The sequence below is a fragment of the Pristiophorus japonicus genome, chromosome 8 (genome assembly GCF_044704955.1).
Source record: "Pristiophorus japonicus isolate sPriJap1 chromosome 8, sPriJap1.hap1, whole genome shotgun sequence".
NCBI lineage: Eukaryota > Metazoa > Chordata > Chondrichthyes > Pristiophoridae > Pristiophorus > Pristiophorus japonicus.
Window position 1 is genome coordinate 188985114 of NC_091984.1, and position 25091 is coordinate 189010204.

General features: G+C 45.1%; 1 protein-coding gene across 1 annotated transcript; it reads left to right on the forward strand.

Moving 5' to 3' along the window:
• The first annotated feature begins 400 nt into the window (after positions 1-400).
• On the forward strand, positions 401-23374 carry LOC139268264 (heat shock protein beta-1). The gene is made up of 3 exons (XM_070886318.1): positions 401-758; positions 21298-21361; positions 22877-23374. Exons 1-3 carry the CDS (start codon positions 401-403, stop codon positions 23280-23282), a joined length of 828 nt encoding a protein of 275 aa, XP_070742419.1. The 3' UTR covers positions 23283-23374.
• Positions 23375-25091: the final 1717 nt, after the last annotated feature.

The following is a 25091-nucleotide window of genomic DNA, read 5'->3' on the forward strand; positions in this document are numbered from 1 at the left end:
TGTAACTGTATGGGTCAGTGGTAGAAGTTAGAAGAAACATTCAGAGTAAAAGAGCAACATCGGCATGACAGATCTCTGCGATCCGTACCGTGGAATGCAAGCTATAAATAAAATCATTAGTTTCTCTTTGTCAAGCCTCTATATATAACTTGTGATGTGATGCAATGTGGCTGCATTGTGCTGACTACCAGAAAGTTCCAACTTTGCCCCTTGTGTCAAATCAGAAGAGCATTTATTTGTGAGGTAGTTATGTGTAGGGTGCAGGGCTGGTATATAAGTACTGTCAGATGTGGTAACATCCCAGTACAGGGAGTTGCTTCAGCTTGAGCTAACTTGTTTTTTTTTTTGAAGTTCAGTTTTTCAATTTGAAGCATTTCCTCTTCCCCCTACCCTTTGAAAAATGTCCACCTCGCATCAATTTTTCCGAAGTCGCTGGGATCCCTTTAGAAGCCATCAATTCCCAAGCCGCCTGTTTGATCAGGATTTCGGGCTCCCCGCTTACCCCGAAGAGCCGCTGAGGGACTGGATGGAGTGGGTGGAGAACCGGCTTAGCTCGAGCTGGCCCGGGCAGTCGCACTCGAGCCCGGCTGACAGCACAACGCCCAACCGCTGCCTGCCAACCCTGCAGCGGCAGCTCAGTGCGGGAACGTCCCTGATCCAGCACACCTTGGGCAATTGGAAAATCAGCCTTGACATCAAACATTTCACCCCCGAGGAGCTCCAGGTGAAGACCCAGGATGGTTATTTGGTGATTTCAGGTACGTCAATGACCGGTAACAGCACCTCAAAAACAATCAGCAAATACTGGCCTTTTGTGCATCCCTGATTTTCATCGCTCCACCATCGGTAGCCGTCCTTTCAGCTGCCTAGGCCCTAAGTTCTGGAACTCCCTCGCGAAACCTCTCTGCCTCTCTACCTGCCTCTCCACCTTTAAGACGTTCCTCAAAACCTACCTCTTTGACCAAGCTTTTGGTCAGCTGTTCAAATATCGTCTTATGCGGCTCGGTGTCAGATTTTGGAATCGTAGAAATTTGTCTCACGGAAGGAGGCCATTCAGCTCATCATGTCTGTGCTAGTCCAAAAAGAGCTATCAATCTAATCACACTTTCAGCTTTTGGTCCACAGTTTTGTAGGTTACGACATTTCAAGTGCAGATCCAAGCACTGTTTAAATGCAATGCGAGTTTCTGCCTCGACCACCCTTTCAGGCAGTGAGTTCCAGACCCCCACCATCCTCTGGGAAAAAGAAGTTATCCACAACTCTCCTCTAATCCTTCGACTAATTACTTTAAATCGATGCCCCCTGGTTATTGACCTCTTTGCTAAGGGAGATAGGTCCTTCCTATCCAGTCTATCTAGGTCCATCATAATTTTATACACCTCAATTAAATCTCCCCTCAGCCTCCTCTGTTCCAAAGAAAACAACCCCAGCCTATCCAATCTTTCCTCAGAGTTAACATTTTCCAGTCCTGGCAACATCCTTGTAAATCTTCTCTGTACCCTCTCCAGTGCAATCACATCTTTTCTGTAATGTGGTGACCAGAATTGTGCACAGTACTCTAGCTGTGGCCTAACTATTATTTTATACGACAGTTCGACCTCTTATATTCTATGCCTTGGCTAATAAAGGAAAGTATCCTGTAAGCCTTCTTAACCATGTTATCTACTGTCCTGCTACTTTCAGGGATTTGTGGACATGCATTTCAAGTTCACTCTGTTCCTCTACACTTCTCAGTATCCTACGATTTATTGTGTATTCCCTTGCCTTCTTTGCCCTCCCCAAATGCATTCCCTCACACTTATCGGAATTGAATTCCATTTGCCACTTTTCTTCCCACCTGACCAGTCCATTGATATCTTCTTGCACTCAACAGCGTTCTTCCTAACTATCAACCACACAACAACAACAACAACTTGTATTTATGTAGTGCCTTTAACATAGTGAAACATCCCAAGGGGCTTCACAGGAGTATAATGAGACAACAAATTTGACACCTAGCCACACAAGGAGAAATTAGGGCAGATGACCAAAAGTTTGGTCAAAGAGATATGTTTTAAGGAGCGTCTTAAAGAAGGAAAGAGAGGTAGAGAGGTGGAGAGGTTTAGGCAGGAAATTCCAGAGCTTAGGGCCTAGGCAACAGAAGGCACGGCCACCAATGGTTGAGTGATTATAATCAGGGATGCTCAAGAGGATAGAATTAGTGGAATGCAGATACCTTGGGGCGGGGGGATTGTGGGGCTGAAGGAGATTACAGAGATAAGGAGGGGCGAGGCCATGGAGGGATTTGAAAAGAAGGATGATCATTTTGAAATCGGGGCATAGCGTAACCGGGAGCCAATGTAGGTCAGAAAGAGTGATGGGTGAGTGGGAGTTGGTTGAGTTAGGACATGGGCAGCCGAATTGTAGGTGATCTCAAGTTTATGTAGGGTAGAATGTGGGAAGCCAGCCAGGAGTATGTTGGAATAGTCAAGTCTAGAAGAAACAAAGGCCTGGATGAGGTTTTCAGCAGCAGATGAGCTGAGGCAAGGGCGGAGTCAGGCAATGTTATGGAGGTGGAAATAGGCGGTCTTAGTTATACTGTGGATATGTGGTCGAAAGCTAATTTCAGGGTCAAATATGACATCAAGGTTGCGAACAGTGTGGTTCAGCCTCAGAGAGAAGGATGAAGTCAGTATGGATAGGGAACTGAGTTTGCGGCGGGGACCAAAAACAATGGCTTTGGTTTTCCCAATATTTGTTTGGAGAAAATTTCTGCTTATGCAGAACTGCATGTCGAACAAGCAATCTGACAGCTTAGAGATCGTGGAGGGGTTGTGAGAAGTGGTAGTGAGGTAGAGCTGGATGTCAACGTACATGTGGAAACTGGCACTGTGTTTTTGGATGATGTCGCCAAGGGGCAAAGTTATAGAAGAGAAATAGGAGGAGGCCAAGAATAGATCCTTGGGGGACACCAGAGGTTAAGATGCGGGGGCAGGGAGAGAAGCCAATTTTTGTATCCAGTCGCAAAACACCCATCAACGTTCCTGCCACTGAGGCAATTTTGGATCCAACTTGCCACTTTCTCTTGGATCCCATAGGCTTTTACTTTGCTGACCAGTCTGCCATGTGGGACCTTGTCAAAGGCCTTGCTAAAATCCATGTAGCCTACATCAAATGCACCACCCTCATCAAGCTCAGCAAGAGGATTTGAGTCTAGGAACAGGGAGGTCTTACTACAGTTGTACAGGGCCTTGGTGAGGCCACACATTGAATATTATGTACAGTTTTGGTCTCCTAATCTGAGGAAGGACATTCTTGCTATTGAGGGAGTGCAGCGAAGGTTCACCAAACTGATTCCCGGGATGACAGGCTTGACATATGAAGAAAGATTGGATCAATTAGGCTTATATTCACTGGAATTTAGAAGAATGAGAGGGGATCTCATAGAAACATATAACATTCTGACGGGATTGGACAGGTTAGAGGCAGGAAGAATGTTCCCAAGGTTGGGGAAGTCCAGAACCAGGGGTCACAGTCTAAGGATAAGGGGTAAGCCATTTAGGACCGAGATGAGGAGAACCTTTTTCACTCAGAGTTGTTAACCTCTGGAATTCTCGACCGCAGAGAGTTGTTGATGCCAGTTCATTGGATATATTCAAGAGGGAATTAGATATGGCCCTGACGGCTAAAGGGAGCAAGGGGTAGGGAGAGAAAGCAGGAAAGGGGTACTGAGGTGAATGATCAGCCATGATTTTATTGAATGGTGGTGCAGGCTCGAAGGGCCGAATGGCCTACTCCTGCACCTATTTTCTATGTTTCTATGTTTCTATCAATCTGTGCCTTTCTAAATGAAGGTTTATAATGATCATCAGAATTGATTCCAATAACTTGCCCACCACCGAGGTTAATCTGACTGGCCTGTAATTATTCGGTCTATCCCTTTGTCCTGGCGTTAGCAGTCCTCTAGTTATTAGAGAGAATTTAAAAAAGATTATGAACTGGAAATTGCATCGGAGGTGTCCCACGGGTGACTGCCTCCGATCCGCAAGAAAAGTACGCACCTATCTGGTGCCTCCGTATCTTCGGACTCATACGGTCCTGCGTAGGCCTGCATAAAGGCCCACATATCCCAGGGGCGCATGCGGTTTGCAAGCAACCCTGGGATCACATGGGCCAGCCCAACCAATCACAAAGGGGGATTCCTATTATGCTTATGGAGATTCCATCTACATACGGAATCCTCATAAGCATGAATAGGAATCCCCTAAAAACACAATTTCACAGCACTTAAATAAAAATAAATCATCACATGTTCAAAATTAATTAAAATACAATCAAACATTTGAAACAAATATGCAACTTTTTGAAAAATAAATGTAAACATTTTTAACGGGCCAAAAGTAACCTAAAACTAATTTTTAAAGTTTTGAATGTTTAAATGATATAAAACATTTTATTTTAATATTTATTTAAATGCTTACACTGGTAAAAGGCCCTATGCCTGCTTTGTGGGCATTTGCTGGGCAGTAGTTGGGCAACCCTGCACCAGTGAAAGACCACTTCCTTCGGATTCTTACAATCTGTCAAGCTGAAACTTGACAGATTGCAAGTTCCGGATTTTCGCGCGTGCACATTGCACACGGAAACTTGCGGAGCACTTTTGCCTGAGTACAGTCTACATGGTCATAGGCCCCGGAAAATCCGGGCCTATATAATTTATATTTCCTCTACATTCCTGCAATTTTCTTCCTTTGCGTCCTACAGGTGTTGGCCTCGTGAGCCAAGTGACCATTTCACATGTGTGAGCCTAGACAGGGCAATCCCAAGTCTGCATCATACCAGCCCCTGGCATGGCACACTGTAACTCACTGCACTAACGTATCACTTAGTTCTTCTTCTGTCTAAGCCCATTCAAGAAGAAGAATATAACATCATGTTCTGCTATACTTGCATGTCAACAAACTGCAGTGAGTTTAATGTCTAAATATATCACATTCTTTTGATAATGTTGTCAAAACATTGTTTCCAAAATACAGTAGCACTGAGATTAAAGTAAAAAATGTTGGCAAAGGAGCAACTTGCTCCATTAAGAGAATATAGAAATGCTGACATTTCCTGTGCTTCATTTTTTTTTAAAGTTAATTTCTTTTAATTCACATTTCTTTCTTTATATTTGTCTCAGATGTGTCTCTAGATGGGCATTCATTCACAGAGGAAAATGTATATTTGAGCTCTTATAGAAACATAGAAAATAGGTGCAGGAGTAGGCCATGCAGCCCTTCGAGCCTGCACCACCATTCAATATGATCATGGCTGATCATGCAACTTCAATACCCCATTCCTGCTTTCTCTCCATACCCCTTGATTCCTTCAGCCGTAAGGGTCACATCTAACTCCCTTTTGAATATATCTAATGAACTGGCCTCAACATCTTTCTGCGGTAGAGAATTCCACAGGTTCACAATTCTCTGAGTGAAGAAGTTTCTCCTCATCTTGGTCCTAAATGGCTTACCCCTTATCCTTAGACTGTGACCCCTGGTTCTGGACTTTCCCAACATTGGGAACATTCTTCCTGCATCTATCCTGTCCAATCCAGTCAGAATTTTATATGTTTCTATGAGATCCCCTCTCATTCTTCTAAATTCCAGTGAAGGTAAGTCTAGTCGATCCAGTCTTTCTTCATATGTCAGTCCTGCCATTCCGGGAATCAGCCTGGTGAACCTTCGCTGCACTCCCTCAATAGCAAGAATGTCCTTCCTCAGATTAGGAGACCAAAACTGTACACAATATTCAATGTGTGGCCTCACCAAAGCCCTGTACAACTGCAGTAAGACCTCCCTGCTCCAATACTCAAATCCTCTCATTATGAAGGCCAACATGCCTGCTTCACCGCCTGCTGTACTTGCATGCCAACTTTCAACGACTGATGTACCATGACACCCAGGTCTCGTTGCACCTCCCCTTTTCCTAATCTGTCACCATTCAGATAATATTCTGCCTTCCTGTTTTTGCCACCAAAGTGGATAACCTCACATTAATCTACATTATACTGCATCTGCCATACATTTGCCCACTCACCTAACCTGTCCAAGTCACCCTGCAGCCTCTTAGCATCCTCCTCACAGCTCACAACGCCACCCAGCTTAATGTCATCTGCAAACTTGGAGATATTACATTCAATTCCTTCGTCTAAATCATTAATGTATATTGTAAATAGCCGGGGTTCCAGCACTGAACCTTGCGGTACCCCACTAGTCACTGTCTGCCTTTCTGAAAAGGACCCGTTTATTCCTACTCTTTGCTTCCTGTCTGCCAACCAGTTCTCTATCCATGTCAGTACATTACCCCCAATACCATGTGCTTTAATTTTGCATACTAATCTCTTGTGTGGGACCTTGTCAAAAGCTTTTTGAAAGTCCAAATACATCATATCCACTGGTTCTCCCTTGTCCACTCTACTAGTTACATCCTCAAAAAATTCTAGAAGATTTGTCAAGCATGATTTCCCCTTCGTAAATCCATGCTGACTTGGACCTTCCTTTAATAGTTAAATTAAATGTTCAGACTGCAGCCTAAGTTCTGGCCTCCCTATCTCTGTAATCTCCTCCAGTCCTACAACCCTTCAAGATCTCTGTGCTCCTCCAATGTTGGCCTCTTGAGCATTCCCAAGTTCTGGCCTCCCTATCTCTGTAATCTCCTCCAGTCCTACAACCCTTCAAGATCTCTGTGCCCCTCCAATGTTGGCCTCTTGAGCATTCCCAATTTTAATTGTTCCACCATTGGCGGCCGTGCCTTCAGCTGCCAAGGTCCTGAGCTCTGGAATTCCCTCCATAAACCTCTCCGCCTCTCTTGTCTCCTTTAAGACACTCCTTAAAACCTGCTTCTTTGTCCGAGTTACCTGTCCTAATATCTCCTTATGTAGCTCGGTGTCAAATCTTGTTTTAAAATGCTACTGTGAAATGCCTTGGGACGTTAAGGGCAATATATAAATATAAATTGTTGTTGTGTGCAGTTCTTGTCACTGAGACACCAGGGAGAGTTTCGAGGCCCGGAAGCAGTGCAGGAAAGAGCCGCACTGTTGACCCCTAAGTGTAGAATTATGATCAGTATAGTTCTTATACAAACTTCACACCACTTTACTTCCTTCCTGTGTGTGCAATTTGTACGCAAATATTAGCCCCCGGTTAATAACTGTGTAAAAACAGAGCGCAGATAACTATGAGGTTGGAGAAATATTTGTACATGAACTTCGCTGCTTTGAATTTCGATTCTCTGGTGTAAGAGGGCTGCGTTATGAGGGAAAACTGCTGACATTTTGGGCTATTCAACTTTGAAAGGCAGTAACTGAAGGGCACAGGAAAGCTCCGAAGATATTAAATGATATAGAAAAGGTAAGCCCAGGACATTACTTAAAGCTGATCTGTGACACGTTCAAATAGGTGAAAAGAAAGAACTTGTATTTATATAGTGCCATTCATGACCTCGGTGAAGTATCTCTGAGTGTAAAAATTCCAGAAACATTTAAGAACTAATTGGATGGTGTAATGGACGGACTGTACGCTTTTCTAGGTGGATGATCCAGGATGGGCTGAATGGCCTCCCTCATCGGTACGTACCTTGTAACCTTATGAAACGCACTCTGATCTACAAATGCCGATTGTGACACAGGACTATTTGCATTGAAGTGATTCAGTTGCAAACTGGAATCAACACGTGCAATAAAGAATCAAATAAAAGGACAAGAACATTTAAGTGGCTCCAGGTTTGCGACTGCAGTAAGATTTACTAGCACACTGTCCATAATAGTTCCACAATTCGAAAACCTTTCACAAGTTCCCTGGGATGGCTCAGTGAGTAAATGCACCACCCAAGGGTGATACAGAACCAGATAGACCAGAATGATCCCAGATTCAATTCCCAGTCAGTTCTACGTTATCTGATCTCAGCCAGAGTGCTGGTAGGGGTAGTATAGATCGCAGTAATATTCTGGGCCTGGGCTTCTATTCCTGGTTGCTATCCAGTGACACTCGCTGTGTGTGCTCTATCAATTTGTCCCTGAAAATTGCAGATCTTACATGATGGTATTTTAAAAATCAAAAGCATAACATTTCTAATGTTGATGTGCCTGCAGTGTTATGTCCAGCAATCTTAGTTTTAATTTAGGTAATGTTTCCACCTCCACATCATTGCCTGTCTCTGCCCCTGCCTCAGCTCATCTGCTGCTGAAGCCCTCATCCATGCCTTTGGTTGCCTCTAGACTTGACTACTCCAATGCACTTCTAGCTGGCATCCCACATTCTACCCTACATAAACTGGAGGTCATCCAAAACTTGGCAGCCCGTGTCCTAACTCGCACCAGGTCTCGCTCACCCATCACCCCTGTACTACATTGGCTCCCAGTTAAGCAGCGCCTTGATTCTCATCCTTGTTTTCAAATCCCTGAATGGTCTCACCCCTCCCTAACTCTGTAATCTCCTTCAGCCTCACAACCCCGCAGATATCTACACTCCTCAAGTTCTGCCATCTTGAGCATCCCAGATTATAATCACTCAATCATCGGTGGCTGTGCCTTCAGCTGCCTGGGCCCTAAGCTCTGGAACTCCCTCCCTAAACCTCTCTGCCTCTCTACCTCTCTTTCCTCTTTCAAGGCACTCCTTAAAACCTACCTCTTTGACCAAGCTTTTGGTCATCTGCCATAATTTCTTCTTATGTGGCTCGGTATCAAAAAACATTTTTGTCTTATAATACTCCTGTGAAGCATCTTGGGATGTTTTACTACATTAAAGGTGCTATATAAATACAAGTTGTTGTTGTTGTTGTTTTATTGCTAATGGTAACATCCTGTGGCATAGAATTTGATATAGAATTTAGTCACAAATACTACTGCTTGATGCAGTTTTTATCATATTTGCAGTGGCGTATTTGCTGTTCTATATTATCCATTTCGCCCTTCTACAGGCCAAAATAATAGTACTGTAATTATTAAAGGGTGAAGAGGAAAGGTTTACAAATCTGCTACTGGCTGTTGACTAGTAATTGAGGAAAGTGCATGTCAACTGTTATGGCTTGTAAGTACTATTAACACTTTCCCAGTGTCATAAGCTAAATGCTGATCTGTTATAGTAACAAATAGTAATTTCCAGGAATGCTTCTTTTCTAATAAATATGATTTTGTTTTTCTCCTTCTCTCTGTGTGGGGTTGACCCGTGCTGCAGTGCGGTTCCCAAGGTAACAGTAGTGCCGTTACCCAAGTGGACATGCTTCCTTCAAGAATCTGGACAGTGATGGGGGAGAGGAGAGATTTTTAACTGCTGGCTGCCCGTTTCTAACCTGAAAAACAGGTGGCTGGCAATTGAATATCAGGGTCGGGGGCACCTTGGTGCCTTCATCAATGGCCTTGATGGGTGTGCCACTTACCCATTTATAGGCCAACCTAAAACAGATGGGCGGCTGCTTAAGTATGCAAATCGTGATCCTACTCCGCTTATAGCAGCTATCAAAATATAGACACATCTCCACACCGTTTAAACCAGAGTGATTGGTTGCATTGATTGTCTAAAGCACTGGGCTTAAATCAATAAATATTTAAATAATAAAAATTGTCATGTTCATAGTCTTCAGAAGAACAGATTCTCTGCTGGAGGTGACCTTTCCCCAATCTTCTTCCATTATTTTCTACAGGAAGGGATGCCGTGCGTATATATGTCCCGCCGAGTATGGGCGGATATATTATAATTATGTATTTTGTGCCATTTGCATCTCAGCAACTCTGTGCATCCCTGGCATCCAACATAGCTATGGAGGGGGTGGGGGGTACTTAAAAAATTAAAGGGCTACAAAGTCCATGCAATCAATTGCAGGGTGATCAATTGCAAAGGCACCAACAATTTCAAAATTAATTAAAAATTTGCATTTCTTCAGCCAGCCATCATCATCATCGTAGGCAGTCCCTTGGAATCGAGGAAGACTTGCTTCCACGCTTAGAATGAGTCCTTAGGTGGCTGAACAGTCCAATGCGAGAGCCATAGTCCCTGCCACAGGTGGGACAGACAGTCGTTGAGGGTAAGGGAGGGTGAGACAGGTTTGCCGCACGTTCTTTCCGCTGCTGCCTTTGTTTTTTGCATGCTCTCGCCAATGGGATGCGAGGCGCTCAGCACCCTCCCAGCTGCACTTCCTCCACTTAGGGCAGTCTTTGGCCAGAGACTCCCAGGTGTCAGTGGGGATGTTGCACTTTATCAGGGAGGCTTTGAGGGTGTCCTTGTAACGTTTCCTCTGCCCACCTTTGGCTCATTTGCCATGAAGGAGTTCCGAGTAGAGCGCTTGCTTTTAGAGTCTCGTGTCTGGCATACGGACAATGTGACCTGCCCAGCGGAGCTGATCAAGTGTGGCCAGTGCTTCAATGCTGGGGATGTTGGCCTGGTCGAGGACGCTAACGTTGGTGCGTCTGTCCTCCCAGGGGATTTGTAGGATCTTGCGGAGACATCGCTGGTGGTATTTCTCCAGTGACTTGAGGTGTTTACTGTACATGGTCCATGCCTCTGAGCCATAGAGGGCGAGTATTACGACAGCCCTGTAGACCATGAGCTTGGTGGTAGATTTGAGGGCCTGGTCTTCGAACACTCTTTTCATCAGGCGGCCGAAGGCTGCACTGGCACAAAGGCGCTGGTCATTCTACACTGTGAGAGGCTTCCTGAGTCTGCTGCAGCCAATCCCTGCTCCCTCCTCCAGGCAGACAGCCTGGTCAGGGTCTAGTGCACATACATGTGGCAGGGGAAACTCCCGACTGATACGTGGCAGGATGGTGAAAAAATGCAAAATTCTGACCTATCTTGCCTGATGATGTCTTGCATTTCTAAAACAGTAGATGGTGCTATTACCAGGAAAACTGAGCATTTTGTATATATTATTTTATCAAGTACAAGACTTGCTGATATTTGTGCACGTACCCTACTGCTTGTATGACATTCAACTGACAGCTATTGTAACAGAGCTATTAACACTTTAACATCTCCTTGCAAATATGATGTTGTGACGATAACGGAGACCTGGCTCAAAAAAGGGCAGGATTGCAATTTAAATATTCCTGGATATAAGGTGTTCAGGAAAGATAGGGAAGGAAAGAAAGAAGGTGGGGTGCCAGTATTGATTAAGGAGAGTATTACAGTGCGGAGAGAGAGGAGGTTCAGGAGGGATCAAGAACATAATCTATTTGGTTAGAGTTAAGAAACAATAGAGATACCATTACACTACCAGATGTATTCTATAGGACACCATCTAGTGGGAAGGATATAGAGGAGCAAATTTGCAAGGAAATACAGAGAGGTGCAAAAACAATAGAGTAGTGATAATGGGGGACTTCACTTATCCTAATATAGACTGGGATAGTAATAGTGTAAAGGGCAAAGAGGGGGAAGAATTTCTGAAGTGTGTTCAGGAGAACTTTCTTGATCAGTATGTTTCCGGTCCAACGAGGAAGGAGGCATTGCTGGATCTGGTTCTGGGGAATGAGGTGGGTTAAGTGGAGCAAGTGTCAGTAGGGGAACATTTAGGGAACAGTGATCATAGTATCATAAGGTTTAGGTTAGCTATGGAAAAAGACAGGGAGAAATCTAGGTAAAAATATTTAATTGGAGGAGGGCAAATTTCAATGGGTTGAGAACGTATCTGGACGTAAATTGGAATCAAAGATTGGCAGGCAAAACTACAATCGAACAATGGGCTGCCTTCAAAGTGGCGATGGTTCAGGTACAGTCGAGGTACATTCCCACAAGGGGAAAGGTAGGGCAACTAAAGTCAGTGCTCCCTGGATGACGAAAGAGATAGAGAGCAAAATGAAGCAGAAAAAGAGCGTATGTAACAGAAGTCAAACAAGTGAGAATCAGGCTGAATATAGAAAGTTCAGCGGGGAAGTGAAAAAGAAGATAAGAGGGTCAAAGAGAGGGTATGAGAATATATTGGCAGCCAACATAAAAGGGAATTTAAAAGTCTTCTATAGGCATATAAATAGTAAATGAGTAGTAAGAGGAGGGGTGGGGCCGATTAGGGACCAAAAAGGAGACCTATGCATGGAGGCAGAGGGCATGCCTAAGGTACTAAATGAGTAGCTTACTTCTGTCTTCACCAAGGATAGACAAGCTGGTGAAATGGGCGGACAGGTGGCAGATGAAATTTAACGCAGAAAAGTGCGAAGTGATACATTTTGGGAGGAAAAACGAGGAGAGGCAATATAAACTAAAGGGTACAATTCCAAAGGGGGTGCAGGAACAGAGAGACCTGGGGGTATATGTGCAAAAATCATTGAAGGTGGCAGGGCAGGTTGAGAAGGTGGTTAAAAAACATACGGATCCTGGGCTTCACAAATAGAGACAGAGAGTACAAAAGCAAGGAAGTTAAGATGAACCTGTATAAAACACTAGTTCATCCTCAATTGGAGTATTGTGTCCAATTTTGGGCACCACACTTTAGGAAGAATGTGAAGGCCTTAGAGAGGGTGCAGAAATGATTTACAAGAATGGTTCCAGGAATGAGGGACTTCAGTTATGTGGACAGACTGGAGAAGCTGGGTTGTACTCTTTAGAGCAGAGAAGCCTGAGAGGAGATTTGGTGCAGGTGTTCAAAATCATGAGGGGTCTGGACAGAGTAGATAGAGAGAAACTGTTCCCATTGGCAGAAGGGTCGAGAACCAAAGGGCACAGATTTAAGGTGATTGGCAAAAGAACCAAAGGCAACATGAGGAAAATCTTTTTTACGCAGCGAGTGGTAAGGATCTGGAATGCACTGCCTGAAAGGGTGGTTGTAGCTTTCAAAAGGGAATTGGATAAGTACCTGAAGGAAAAAAAATGTGCAGAACTACGGGGTAAGGGCGGGGAATGGCACTAGCTGAAATGCACTTGCAGAGAGCCGGCACGGGCTCGATGGGCCAAATGACCTCCTTCTATGCTGTAACCATTCTATGATTCTATGATTCCTTATGTGTCTTGGTGTCAAATTTTGTTTGATAATCGCTTCTAAGAAGCTCCTTGGGACGCTTTACTACATTAAAGGCGCTATATAAATGTAAGTTGTTGTTGTTGTACTTAAATTAATGGAGAGAGGAACATCATACTAATATTACCATCAGTGATTTCTGCCCTGCAGATATTTTGTGTTTCTGAAGATTCCGACCTGGAGTTTACTCCACATCTGTGCCCAGATACACACATAGGCTGGAATTTCCCCGCATGGTAGCGGGCGTGATCAGTAATAGGTCGGTTGGGAAAGTTGTTACTTTTGACAGCGAGTTTGGGAAACCGCTGTCATTCTTCGGGTGACCCAATTGAGATGATTAACAGCTAGCTGTCAGACCCTTAACCACACTGCTTAGAAAGCATGTCTGTTAACCTGAGGTGGGAATTCAGTGGCCATTGCTCCAGCTGATTACTTGACAGCATCAAATGTACAGTAAAAGCTCCCACCTGACAGATGATCACTTTCCTCAGGCAGAATCTGTTGCTCAGAACATTTCCAGCACAGATTCTGCAGGCTGCAAGTGTTTCCAGCAAAGTCTCCATCCAGTGTCACCTCATTGGAACAACTCTTTCACCATTGACATAATGCTTCGGTCATCTGTACTTCACCTGCCATTGAATCCATTAACATGGGGCCATTTGTACTGGCTCACATAGGTCCTCAGAATCGGACCACGATGAGCCCCAACACCAGCAGCACCAACAACAATGCCAACCTTCTCCCCAATCATCTAATGTTGCACAGGACACAGGGCATCAGCACCCGAGTACATTGCTGTCCAGGAAGCCAGGGATGGCCTCATTATGACCGAACTTAGTTAACTTTACGCTGTAAAACCATATGGCTGCCACATGATGTGCCAGGTTGGCACCACCCCACACCAACATAATAAAGCATCCCAGCAATGCCCAAGCTATTCCTTTCACACTCATCACCATTGCGGGGCATCGCGTTATGTCTCACCATTCACTGCAACTCACTGAGCCACTTCCAAAGGTGCACACAAATCTGTCCAAGACCGAAAAGTGTTTAAAGTAAAGATTTTGGGGGGGCGAAATTCGGTATCGCCTTGTTTGGAGGTGGTAACCGAGGCGAGGTGGGAATTCTGTGCCCGGCGAGGAAGTCCCGCCCTAGCAGCAAAATTGGGGTTACCGCCCCTGAGAGGAAGTAGAGCGCGCTAACCGGCAGAATTTTCCAGCGCTAGGCGGAGAGCCGCCTTGCACAGGCAGGAGGGGAGGTCACGTTGCCGACTCGGCATCGGGGAGAAGGGGCTGTCACTACACCACTGGGGAGCGGGATGTCGTGGCAGCAGCCCGGCACAGAAGCCGAGTGCTGGGCTGCAACATTGTGCCATGGGCCCCTGCGATTTCTGGAAGACACGGCCGCGATTGGTAAGTTGGCCATTTTTCTAAATTTCACGGCATATCTCCCCTTTAATTGTCGCCCCGCAAGTGGACTGAAGCTCGGTTCGTGGCCTACAAAGCTGGTGCGAGCATCGCCCGTTTAGGCCTCACGGGGCGCGACCAAAGTTTTGCTCCGGAGTGAAAACAAGTTGCTGTGCACGGTGATAACATTGTTATCGCTGGCGCAGTGGCCCGGGCGTCACTGGCAGGAGCGGGGCACTAACGCGGAATTTCACAGGAGTCGGTAGCAGCCCCAGGCCTCTGGCGAGAAGTTGTTTGTGTCCCGATAGCGCCCCCTGGGGGTACCAACGGGAGGCACAAAACACGCGAAGTTCTCCCCCTTTATGTTTAACACCACATTAACAGAAACGTTACATAAACATTGGATAAAACACCCAACTGCCTAACCTTGTGTGTTGTTAGTTGGTATGATTGCACTAGGATGAAGGTGAGTGTGAGGGGTGTATGGTGAGATAGGGATGTGATAATCTAGATAGCGAGAGCGGAATGGGTGGTTGTACAAGGTAAGTTGGTGTGAGTGAGGATGTGCAGGAGTGGGGTATGGAAGGCAGAGTGATGGGGATGTGATGAGAGGCACAGCAGGATGAAGTTGAATGTGGCTTTGTACTAACGTTTCGTGATTTAATGAAATCAATGAAACATTTGCTGCATTGCACCCAGGTCCTCCTGAATACATCTCTGCTTGTGTCCTCCTCTGCAATCTGCTGGCTGTTTTGCTCTGCTGGGGAGGTGTTTTCCGCCCATCAGAAGGGAAGAGGACCTCCCCGCATGGTCTGACTCCCTCTGTAAGCATATGGAGGGAGTCATCGGAGAACCTGGGTGCAGCCCTCTGCCTCTGTGTAGTCATTGTCAGTGTTCGCAGCACTGCAATGCTGTAGTGCACTGACAGCAGTATGTCAGATTACACGTCAAATCTGACGTGGCCATGGTCCCTTTAAAGATCCTGGCTGAAAACATGTCATGAATGACATCACCAGACCCGCTCCATGTAATTGGGCTGGATAACATGCTGGGTGTGCTTAATAGGCCCCATTAAGGTAAGTTCGTTTACGGCAGTGGGATGGAGCCAGCAGCGGGGTCGCGACCCCCCACGGACACTGTCCACACCGGACCCGCCCAGGTAGGCAAACTTGCGGCCATAACCTTTGTGCAAATCAATGACATGGCTTAATAGATCGTGGAATCATGGGCCTATGTGAGTTACTACAATATGCCCAAATCGCCTCGATCTTTTACGTCTGTCCATCAAACCTTCCGCCCAAATAAATCGCCGCCCATAAAACTGGCCACACCCCCGACTCTCAAATGCGAGTACTTCCAAATGCGCTTGTGCCGGGGTGGTGGAGGGGAGAGGGTCTCTCAACACTGTCACCAGATTTTCAGACCACACCAGGAAACAAATTCATTTTCCTGGTCTTATACTTGCAATTTTTTGAGCGCTTAAAAAAAAATTATCCTGACTGAAACCTGCTCTATATTATCGGTTTCTTTTAATCCATTTTTATTGCATAACTATAAGTCACATTTAATATTGTAAAGCTTCCCCAATTACAGGTTCTTACGCATGTTGGGCTGGAAATTCGTCTGGGGGCGGTAGCACACAACAGGCGGTATCGGCGGTATCAGCAGAATGGGCGATTTTAACGCCCATAATATCGGCCAGCGTTACTTCCCGCACGGAATTAACACCGAGATTCAATATGAACGTCGGGCCACTGTTTTTTGTCGTAAAGAGCATATTTACCCAAACCAGCGCCCATGAAGAGCGCCCATCGTCAATTTCACCACCTCGCACACATATCGCCCACAATATCGCTCACTCAAAAAAACGCCCACAAAAAGTGGAACTAACCGGAACGAACGCCAGTGCTGTGGCTGGCATTTGTTAAATCCCACTCTTACGTGAGGAGCTGATATCAGAAAGATTTGTCTGAAAGAGCGCTGATGTGAGTGACAATGCTGACACACTGCTGTGTGTGTGCAGCTCAGACATCAATGGTGCCCATCACCTTGGTGCCAGTTAAATTTTAATTTGATTGATGTTAAGTTTTATTTAACCCTTTCATGTTCAATAACAAAAGTTTAATACCAACCTTGGTCTGAAATCATAAGTATCACAGCCAATAACACCCAAACCCTGCCCACAACCCACTTTTTCCACCATTGACATAAATCACATGTTCAACATGTCCACCAATACAGAATACAAAGGCAAAGCAGGAGCGTGATCCCCAGCCCCCATACATTACAACAAATTGGATACACCCAGATGGAGATATAACACAGCCATCACCTGCCCACATGCACCTAATTTTCCTTCCCCCCGCTCCTTCTTCTCCCCACCTCTACCGCTTCCTCTCCTCGCTCCACGGTGCCTGGCTGAGGAGCTCCTCATGCGGTGCCTCATCGGGAGGGATGAAGGCAGATGTGTTGGTTGGATGGGTACGGGAGAGCGGGGATGCCGAGGGGGTAGCATTCTCTAATGCAGAAGCAGGATCTTGGTCCTTGCTCTCATCTGTTGTTTGCAGTGGTGGTGCGGAACCTAGGGGTGGAGTACCATGCTCAGGGACCAATGGGAGGCCTGTGGCAGCAGTGTTCCTGGCTATCGCATCCAGGGACTCCATCATGCGTGGAATGTACTCAGTCATGGTGGCTATGTGTCGGGATATGTCCCCAATGCTTCGATGAGCTGGTCACCAATGTCTACAGTCCTCCTGGACAACTGTATCATCTCTCCGCTGTCATGTCGCGCTCAAAAAACAGACCTGCCGCGTCCACGAGGCCTCCTCGGGGTCGGCGCCATCCTGGGGACAAATGGAGAGATGCTTGGGGCCAGCATCTCCAGAGTGGAGGCGGGAATGACTGGAGGACCACTAGATGGCCTTGGGGGTGGAATAGCTTCTGGAGCATGGCGATGCAGGTTCTTCGAAGTCCGCGCTCTCATCCGTCGAGAACAGACCTAGCGGATTGACGGGCGACAATCGGAGCTCCTCAGCACCAGATGTAGTAGGATTGTCGGTCGACTCCTGCCCCGCGTCCCCACCTTCTGGCCTCTGGCCTTGCCTGGGGCCACGCTGCTGGCTGAGCTGCAAGACACAAATTAGGTTATTAGAGGAGAAGGGGGTGCTAGGGTCACAAGGTGAATCCGGCACTACACACAGCATATGCACGACAAAAGCAGCACCGCTCTTAAAATCATCGCAGACATCACATTTCATGACCATCAACACATTGTGCATTGCAATGATTTTCATTACGCCAACATTATTTCTACGACACTTTTAAAAATCATCTATCATATATGATTGTTCGGATATGAGTGGGTGTGGCATCTGCTGACTTTACATCACGTAATGGAGTAAGGTTTACTCATGTGGCATCACTTCAGGGTCTGCAGATGCATCTGTGGCTATCCGGGGGTACTTACGCACGAGTGCGGGCACACGCTCCTCTATCTCTGTGATGTCGCTGGGGACTGATGGCACCCCCACCCGTTCGCCTCTGCACGGACCTCATCGTCGATAGTTTCTTCTATAAAAGGTGACAGGACGACATGGCTTGAGATCATTGCATGATATCATTGCTAGGTACTGTCACAGACACTGATACAACACATAACCGACAGATGCAATCAATTATTAAAGATGAAGTAGCAGCGCATTTGGAAAGCAGTGACAGGATCAGTCCAAGTCAGCATGGATTTATGAAAGGGAAATCATCTAGAATTTTTTGAGGATGTAACTAGTAGAGTGGACAAGGGAGAACCAGTGGATGTAGTTTATTTGGACTTTCAAAAGGCTTTTGACAAGGTCCCACACAAGAAATTAGTGTGCAAAATTAAAGCACATGGTATTGGGGGTAATGTATTGGCATGGATAGAGAACAGGTTGACAGACAGGAAGCAGAGAGTCGGGATAAACGGGTCCTTTTCAGAATGGCAGGCAGTGATTAATGGAGTGCCGCAGGGCTCAGTGCTGGGACCCCAGCTATTTACAATATACATCAATGATTTAGATGAAGGAATTGAGTGTAATATCTCCACGTTTGCAGATGACACTAAGCTGGGTGGCGGTGTGAGCTGTGAGGAGGATGCTAAGAGACTGCAGGGTGACTTGAGTTAGATGAGTGGGCAAATGCATGGCAGATGCAGTATAATGTGGATAAATGTGAGGTTATCCACTTCAGTGGAAAAAATCTGAAGGCAGAATATTATCTGAATGGCGGCAAATTAGGAAAAGGGGAGGTGCAATGAGACCTGGGTGTCATGGTACATCAGTCATTGAAAGTTGGCATGCAGGTACAGCTGGCGGTGAAGAAGGCAAATGGCATGTTGGCCTTCATAGCTAGCGGATTTGAGTATAGGAGCGGGGAGATCTTACTGCAGTTGTACAGGGCTTGGTGAGGCCTCACCTGGAATATTGTGTTCAGTTTTGGTCTCCTAATCTGAGGAAGAATGTTCTTGCTATTGAGGGAATGCAGCGAAGGTTCACCAGACTGATTCCCGGGATGGCAGGACTGACACCTGAGTAGAGACTGGATCGACTGGGCCTGTATTCACTGGAGTTTAGAAGAATGAGAGGGGATCTCATAGAAACATATAAAATTCTGACTGGGTTGGACAGGATAGATGCAGGAAGAATGTTTCCAATGTTGGGGAAGTCCAGAACCAGAGGTTACAGTCTAAGGATAAGGGGTAAGCCATTTAGGACCGGGATGAGGAGAAACTTCTTCACTCAGAGAGTTGCTAACCTGTGGAATTCTCTACCACAGAAAGTTGTTGATGCCAGTTCGTTAGATATGTCCAAGAGGGAGTTAGATGTGGCCCTTACGGCTAAAGGGATCAAGGGGTATGGAGAAAAAGCAGGAAAGGGGTACTGAGGTGAATGATCAGCCATGATCTTATTGAATGGTGGTGCAGGCTCGAAGGGCCGAATGGCCTACTCCTGCACCTATTTTTTATGTTTCTATGTTTCTATGATTTTTATGATTATTATCATTCTTTACCTAAAGACGTACACCGTGACCGCAGACTTTCAGTAAGACATTCCCGGTAAAAGTGCAAGACCTCACATCTGATGATAGTCACTCATGACTGTTACAAATCAAATTATATAAATACATAAGTACATGTAAATCAATGTAATACTTACTCTTGCAGATCCCACAAGGTCGTTCCATCGTTTGCGGCATTGGTTGCCCCCACGCACCTCGTTGATCACCGACGAGACCACCTCTGTTATCTCGGTCCAAATGCTCTGTTAGGCCTTTGGGGTGGGCTTCCCACGCTCTCCCTGTGTCAACTCACCCCAGCGTGACTCGACCTCCTGCAGGAGGGAGGCATTTGCCTCCTCCAAGACCCTCCTGGCTTTTTGCAGCCTCCAATGTGCTCCTCTCCCAACTCACTGCTCTCTCCAGCGTCAGTCTCCACAGCGTGCTGTGATGCCTCCTCCTCTCCCTCCATTATAAGGCAAATTCGGTCAAATATGTGGCTGGTAACAGCTACTTTTTGTTTGCCTACTTGTTGTGAAGCTCTAAAGTCTCCCTCCTTCCTCCCAAAGCAGCCACACCACACCCAGCCACGCCTTCAGTCCCTCTGAGCTCCCTCTCTCTCTGTCTCCTCTTCTGCGCATGTCATGGTGACCCTTGACCTCCAGAATCGCGGGAATCGAGCGTTGCCATGCCATTGCTAAGGACGGCCACACTTTACGGCAGAAGGGCAAAAAAATTTAACGCTGCTGCCCATTTGATATCGCTCGCGGTAACGCCCTTTTTCAAAAAATGTAAACTACATGTTTTGAGAATGGACGAGAAGCCGGCGATCTGAAAACCCTTTTTTACCATCCACACTGGAAATAACACCCATTTTTGGGCGATAAGCTCAAAAGTGGGGGTTCTAACCCCATATCGCAGGTGCTGCATATAACGGGCGGCCAATCCGATACTGCCCGTTGTGCACCGCCACCCGAGACCAATTTCTCAGCTGTTATATCTGATGCGCATGTATGATGGTGAAATGAGTTGAAACTTAAATTTCCATACTTAGAGAAGAAATATACTGGTTGAAAAGTTGAAAAGGCTGTGACTTTGTGCTTCATTGTTAACAAGTGATTGTATAATTGGCATGATAGAAGATTGACCTGAAGTTGTGGTGTGCTGAAAATGTTGGAGCATTCTGATATCAAACCAGAAGGTTCAGATAAAGGTCAGGCTTTCATTAACATCCAACTGGAGAGAGGAGGGAAAGTGGCATGGGTATAGAGATCATTTATCAAACATCTAAAGTAAATGCTGCCCTGTTAAAAACTAAACATGGACATATAGGTGCATCTTACAATGTTAGAAAGTTAATGATTCTCAATTTTGTTTTATGTTTTCAATTTTCTTTCCTGATCTTTTGAAGGAGCTGACTAATGCTGAACTATGGTTCCATGGGCACTGGCTTCACTCCAATACCTCACCTCACCTGAGTGGCTATACTGTGGGTGTTGGCCTCGACACTGAGTGCTGGCAGACTATTTTACCATGGACGGCATCACAGCCGAGTCTGTCACTTTCTTCACCCGATGTGCTTTGTCCAGCAGGAGTCTCATTGTGCACTTTTATATTCCCTCTCTATCTATATAGATACTTGTCAAAAACTTGCACTTCACATTGAAATTTAAGCAGAGTATGGCCATTTCAATTGTTAAGCTGATCTAGCTCGCTTGCACATTGTTAAACATTATTCAATTGAACTTACATAGGAAGATAGGAATGTACAAGAGTAGAAAAGACCATTGTGATACACCTGGCCAGCCACAATTACATATTTATTTTGGTCACTTTGCCTTCACAATATGGCTGTGAACGATGACACATTCAGAGATAAAAATGCTCTTGTTTCCAGGAAACCACGAAGAAAGACAAGATCAACATGGGTTTATTTCTAGAAGTTTTACCAGAAAGTACAAGTGAGTGCATTGTTTTTTTAAATCAAACCATCGTCTTGGTACTTAACTTGAATGCCATGTTTAATAAGATGATTAATACAAGCAAATATATAAAGAGATATGTAGGAAAAGAACATGAGAGTCAAGAAATAATTCAGCCAGTCCAACGGCAAAGTAGCCTTTACATCTCACACAAGCTAGTAACTAAAATAAAATAGCGTAGGTATATGTGAGAGAGAAACAGAAAGGAGGTGAAAGAACCAAAGTTTTAAGATAACTAACTAATCTTTTGTGGTGTTGCACTTAAGGAAACCAAGGATACTTTACGGGTCAGGTTTAGAGAATGGGGATATGGTGGAACAAAGGGAAGGGAGGGGAGAATAAGCAGAGGGGAGCCCGAAGAAGTAGATGGAGGGGGAGGAAGCAGGAGGAAGGTGAGGGAGAGAGGACGGGTGGGGAAAGAGGAGAAGTTAGAAGGAAACAGCAGAGAGGGACAGGGTGAGGAGGGGGAGAGGGACAGGGTGAGGAGGGGGAAAGGGACAGGGAGGGGGAGAGGGACAGAGTGAGGGGGAGAGGGACAAGGAGAAGGTAAGGGACAGAGAGAGAGGGAGGGACAGGGAGAGGGACAGGGAGAGGGGGGAGGGGTAGAGTGAGGGGGAGAGGGACAGGGAGTGGGACAGGGAGAGGGGGAGGGACAGGGTGAGGGGGAAAGGGACAGGGAGGAGCAGAGGGACAGAGCGAGGGGGAGAGAGACAGAGTGAGAGGGGAGAGGGATAGAGAGAAGGTAAGGGACAGAGAGAGAGGGAGGGACAGGGAGAGGGGGGAGGGGGAGAGAGACAGGGTGAGGGTGAGGGACAGAGTGAAGGGGAAGGAAAAGGGTGAGGAGAGGGAGAAGGACAGGGTGAGGAGTGGAGAGGAACAGGGTAAGGAAGGGAGAGAGATGGAATGAAGAGGGGGAGGGATAAAGTGAGGAGGAGAGAGGGATAGGGTGAGGAGGAGAGGAACAGAGCACAACATATTTTGTTGTGAAATATGTAATTTTTGATTTGTAAAATGAATCTGTTTCATCTCTTAATTTAGACAATTGAAATTTCAGTTATTGAAAAAGATAGATAAAAAATTTTCAGGAAACTTTCTGAGCAATTTGTGCAAATCTAGTTGCCAGGTTGCACAATTACAAATTAATGCACTCTCACTATAATGTGTGTGTCACAGATGGTGACAGGTTCGTGCAACACTTTTAACACTGAAAATGCTATCACTGTGCCATATACAGAAGTAACAGATACTGCAGGCACCTATAATGAATGTTCAATGCAATAACACTCCATATACCAAATGTAATTATATTGTAGATATCAAAGAGAAATGAAATCCTGTGATATATATGTAAAACACTGCACATGGAGCAGATACCAAACTTAAGGAAGCCTCATGTCACAGAAGTCATGCCAGGTTTCCTGTTTGCACAGCACATTTGTTTTGGATAAACTGAATTAATTCTGATTTTTCTTCTTTTTTAAAATGTGATCACAGGCTTCCTTCAGATGTGGACACCCTGTCTGTGACCTCATCCTTGACCTCTGACGGAATTCTAATTGTGAATGCTCCCCTACCCAAACCGACTGTCCAGGCTCCTGTAGAAATAGTGATTCCTGTTCAAACTGAGAAGAAGTCTGAAGCTGAGAAGGAAGTGGAAAAGGAGAAGGAGCCAGAGAAAGAGAAGGAGGTGCAGCAAGAGAAGGAGCCAGAGGAAGAGAAGGAGGTACTGAAGGAGGAGGGCAAAGAGAAAGAGGTGCAGCAAGAGAAGGAGTCAGAGAAAGAGGAGGCACGGCAAGAGAAAGTGGGACTGCAAGAGCAAGAGAAGGAGCTGACCCAAGTGAAAGAAGAATTGGTACAAGAAAAGACAACAGATACACCCATTAAAGGACTTTTCAAATGAGATTTTGACCAATTAATTCAAAACAAGAGATGATTTTAGTAAAGTTAATAAAAACATGTTCTATAATAATGTAGAGAATTAAACAAAATGTTTTGATATAATCTGGAACCATTTACATTTTGCTATTAGACAAATAAAGCAATGAGTGTATTTGAAAATTGGGATGAGATATTTGCACTAACAGAATATATTATGTCGGAAGTGTCTTAAACATTTGACTTAATGAGATAGCACAGCCAGGTTTTAGAACATTGTTTTGTACTGAAACCAGAATGAGTATTTCTACCTTCAATATGCTGTAGAAAATAACGGATATCTGAGAGTGATTACAAGGCGATAATGGAATCAAGAAACACAGAAAAGCTGAAAGAGCAAAGCTTTTGTGGTTTATAATTGTAGTTTGAAGCCCGTGGTTAGATAGGATCTGTAATTTAGGTTTATAATTAAATGCTGTTCATTTTATGGATGGCTGGGTTCCATTTTGTTGGTCTGTTTTTTTCGGGACTGCAGATGTACTGCGTGGGCATTGATTCCCCATGCGTGCTGTGTCATGATGCACAATGACCTTTGTGCTGAAGGATTAGTCTTTACCCTAAGTTTAGCGCTAAATCATTTACAGTTAAGCACCATCACAGTCTATGACCACATCATAGCATAAGAATTTGTTAAACTGCAAAAAATACAAGATTACTGGTGGTTTTTTAGTCTCCATATTGTATATGGATTAGTTAAGGGAAAGCTCTCATCAATGTCTAGCTTAAGCTTCTAACCAGCCTTCTCTTTCCATCGACATAAATACTACAGCAGAACATTACAGCATATGAATGTATGAGGAACACAAGTTCATCACTGCCATCACTGACCTGATGGTTCTAAAAGAGGTGGCTGCAGAGATAGTGGATGCATTGTTTTTGATCTTCCTAGATTCCAGAACGGGGCCCGTGGCTTGGAAGGTAGCAAATGCAACCCTGTTGTTCAAGAAAGGAGGGAGAGAAAAAACAGGGAACTATAGGCCAGTTAGCCTGACATCATGCTGGAATCCATTATCAATGACATGGTAAAAGGGCACTTAGAAAATCATAATATAATTAGGTGAAGTCAATACAGTTTTAGGAAAGGGAAATCATGTTTAACAAATCTATTGGAATTTTTTGAGGGTGTAACTAACGAGGTAGATAAGGGGGAATAAGTGGATGCAGTAAATTTGGATTTTCAGAAGGTCCGATAAGATGCCACAGAAGACGTTATTACACAAGATTAGAAATAAGCAAGCCATTTTCAGGATGGCAGGTTGTAACTAGTGGTGTACCGCAAGGATCAGTGCTTGGGCCTCAGCTATTTACAATCTATTTTAATGATTTAGATGAAAGGACCGACTGTAATGTATCCAAGTTTACCGATGATACAACGCTAGGTAGGAAAATAGGCTGTGAGGAGGACACAAAGAGGCTGCAAAGGGATATAAGTAATTGGGCAAGAAGGTGGCAAATGGAGTATAATGTGGGAAAATGTGAAATTATTCACTTTCATAGGCAGAATGGAAAAGCAGAATATTTTTTAAATGGTGAGAGATTAGTAAATGTTGGTATGCATAGGGATTTGGGGATCCTTGTACACGAATCACAGAAACTTCACATGCAGGTACAGCAAGCAATTAGGAAGGCAAATGTTATGTTAGACTTTATTGCAAAGGGGGTTTCAGTACAACAATAAGCAAGATTTGCTGCAATTATATAGGGCTTTAGTGAGGCCACACCTGGAGTACTGTGTACAGTTTCCTTACCGAAGGAAGGATATACTTGTCATAGA

What these genes read in the sequence shown, in the direction of transcription:
- LOC139268264 (XM_070886318.1), top strand. Translation starts at nt 401, where the DNA reads ATGTCCACCTCGCATCAATTTTTCCGAAGTCGCTGGGATCCCTTTAGA. An exon ending in TGGTTATTTGGTGATTTCAG is followed by an intron (nt 759 to 21,297) that starts GTACGTCAATGA and finishes TCTTGTTTCCAG; the next exon opens with GAAACCACGAAGAAAGACAA. An exon ending in AGTTTTACCAGAAAGTACAA is followed by an intron (nt 21,362 to 22,876) that starts GTGAGTGCATTG and finishes ATGTGATCACAG; the next exon opens with GCTTCCTTCAGATGTGGACA.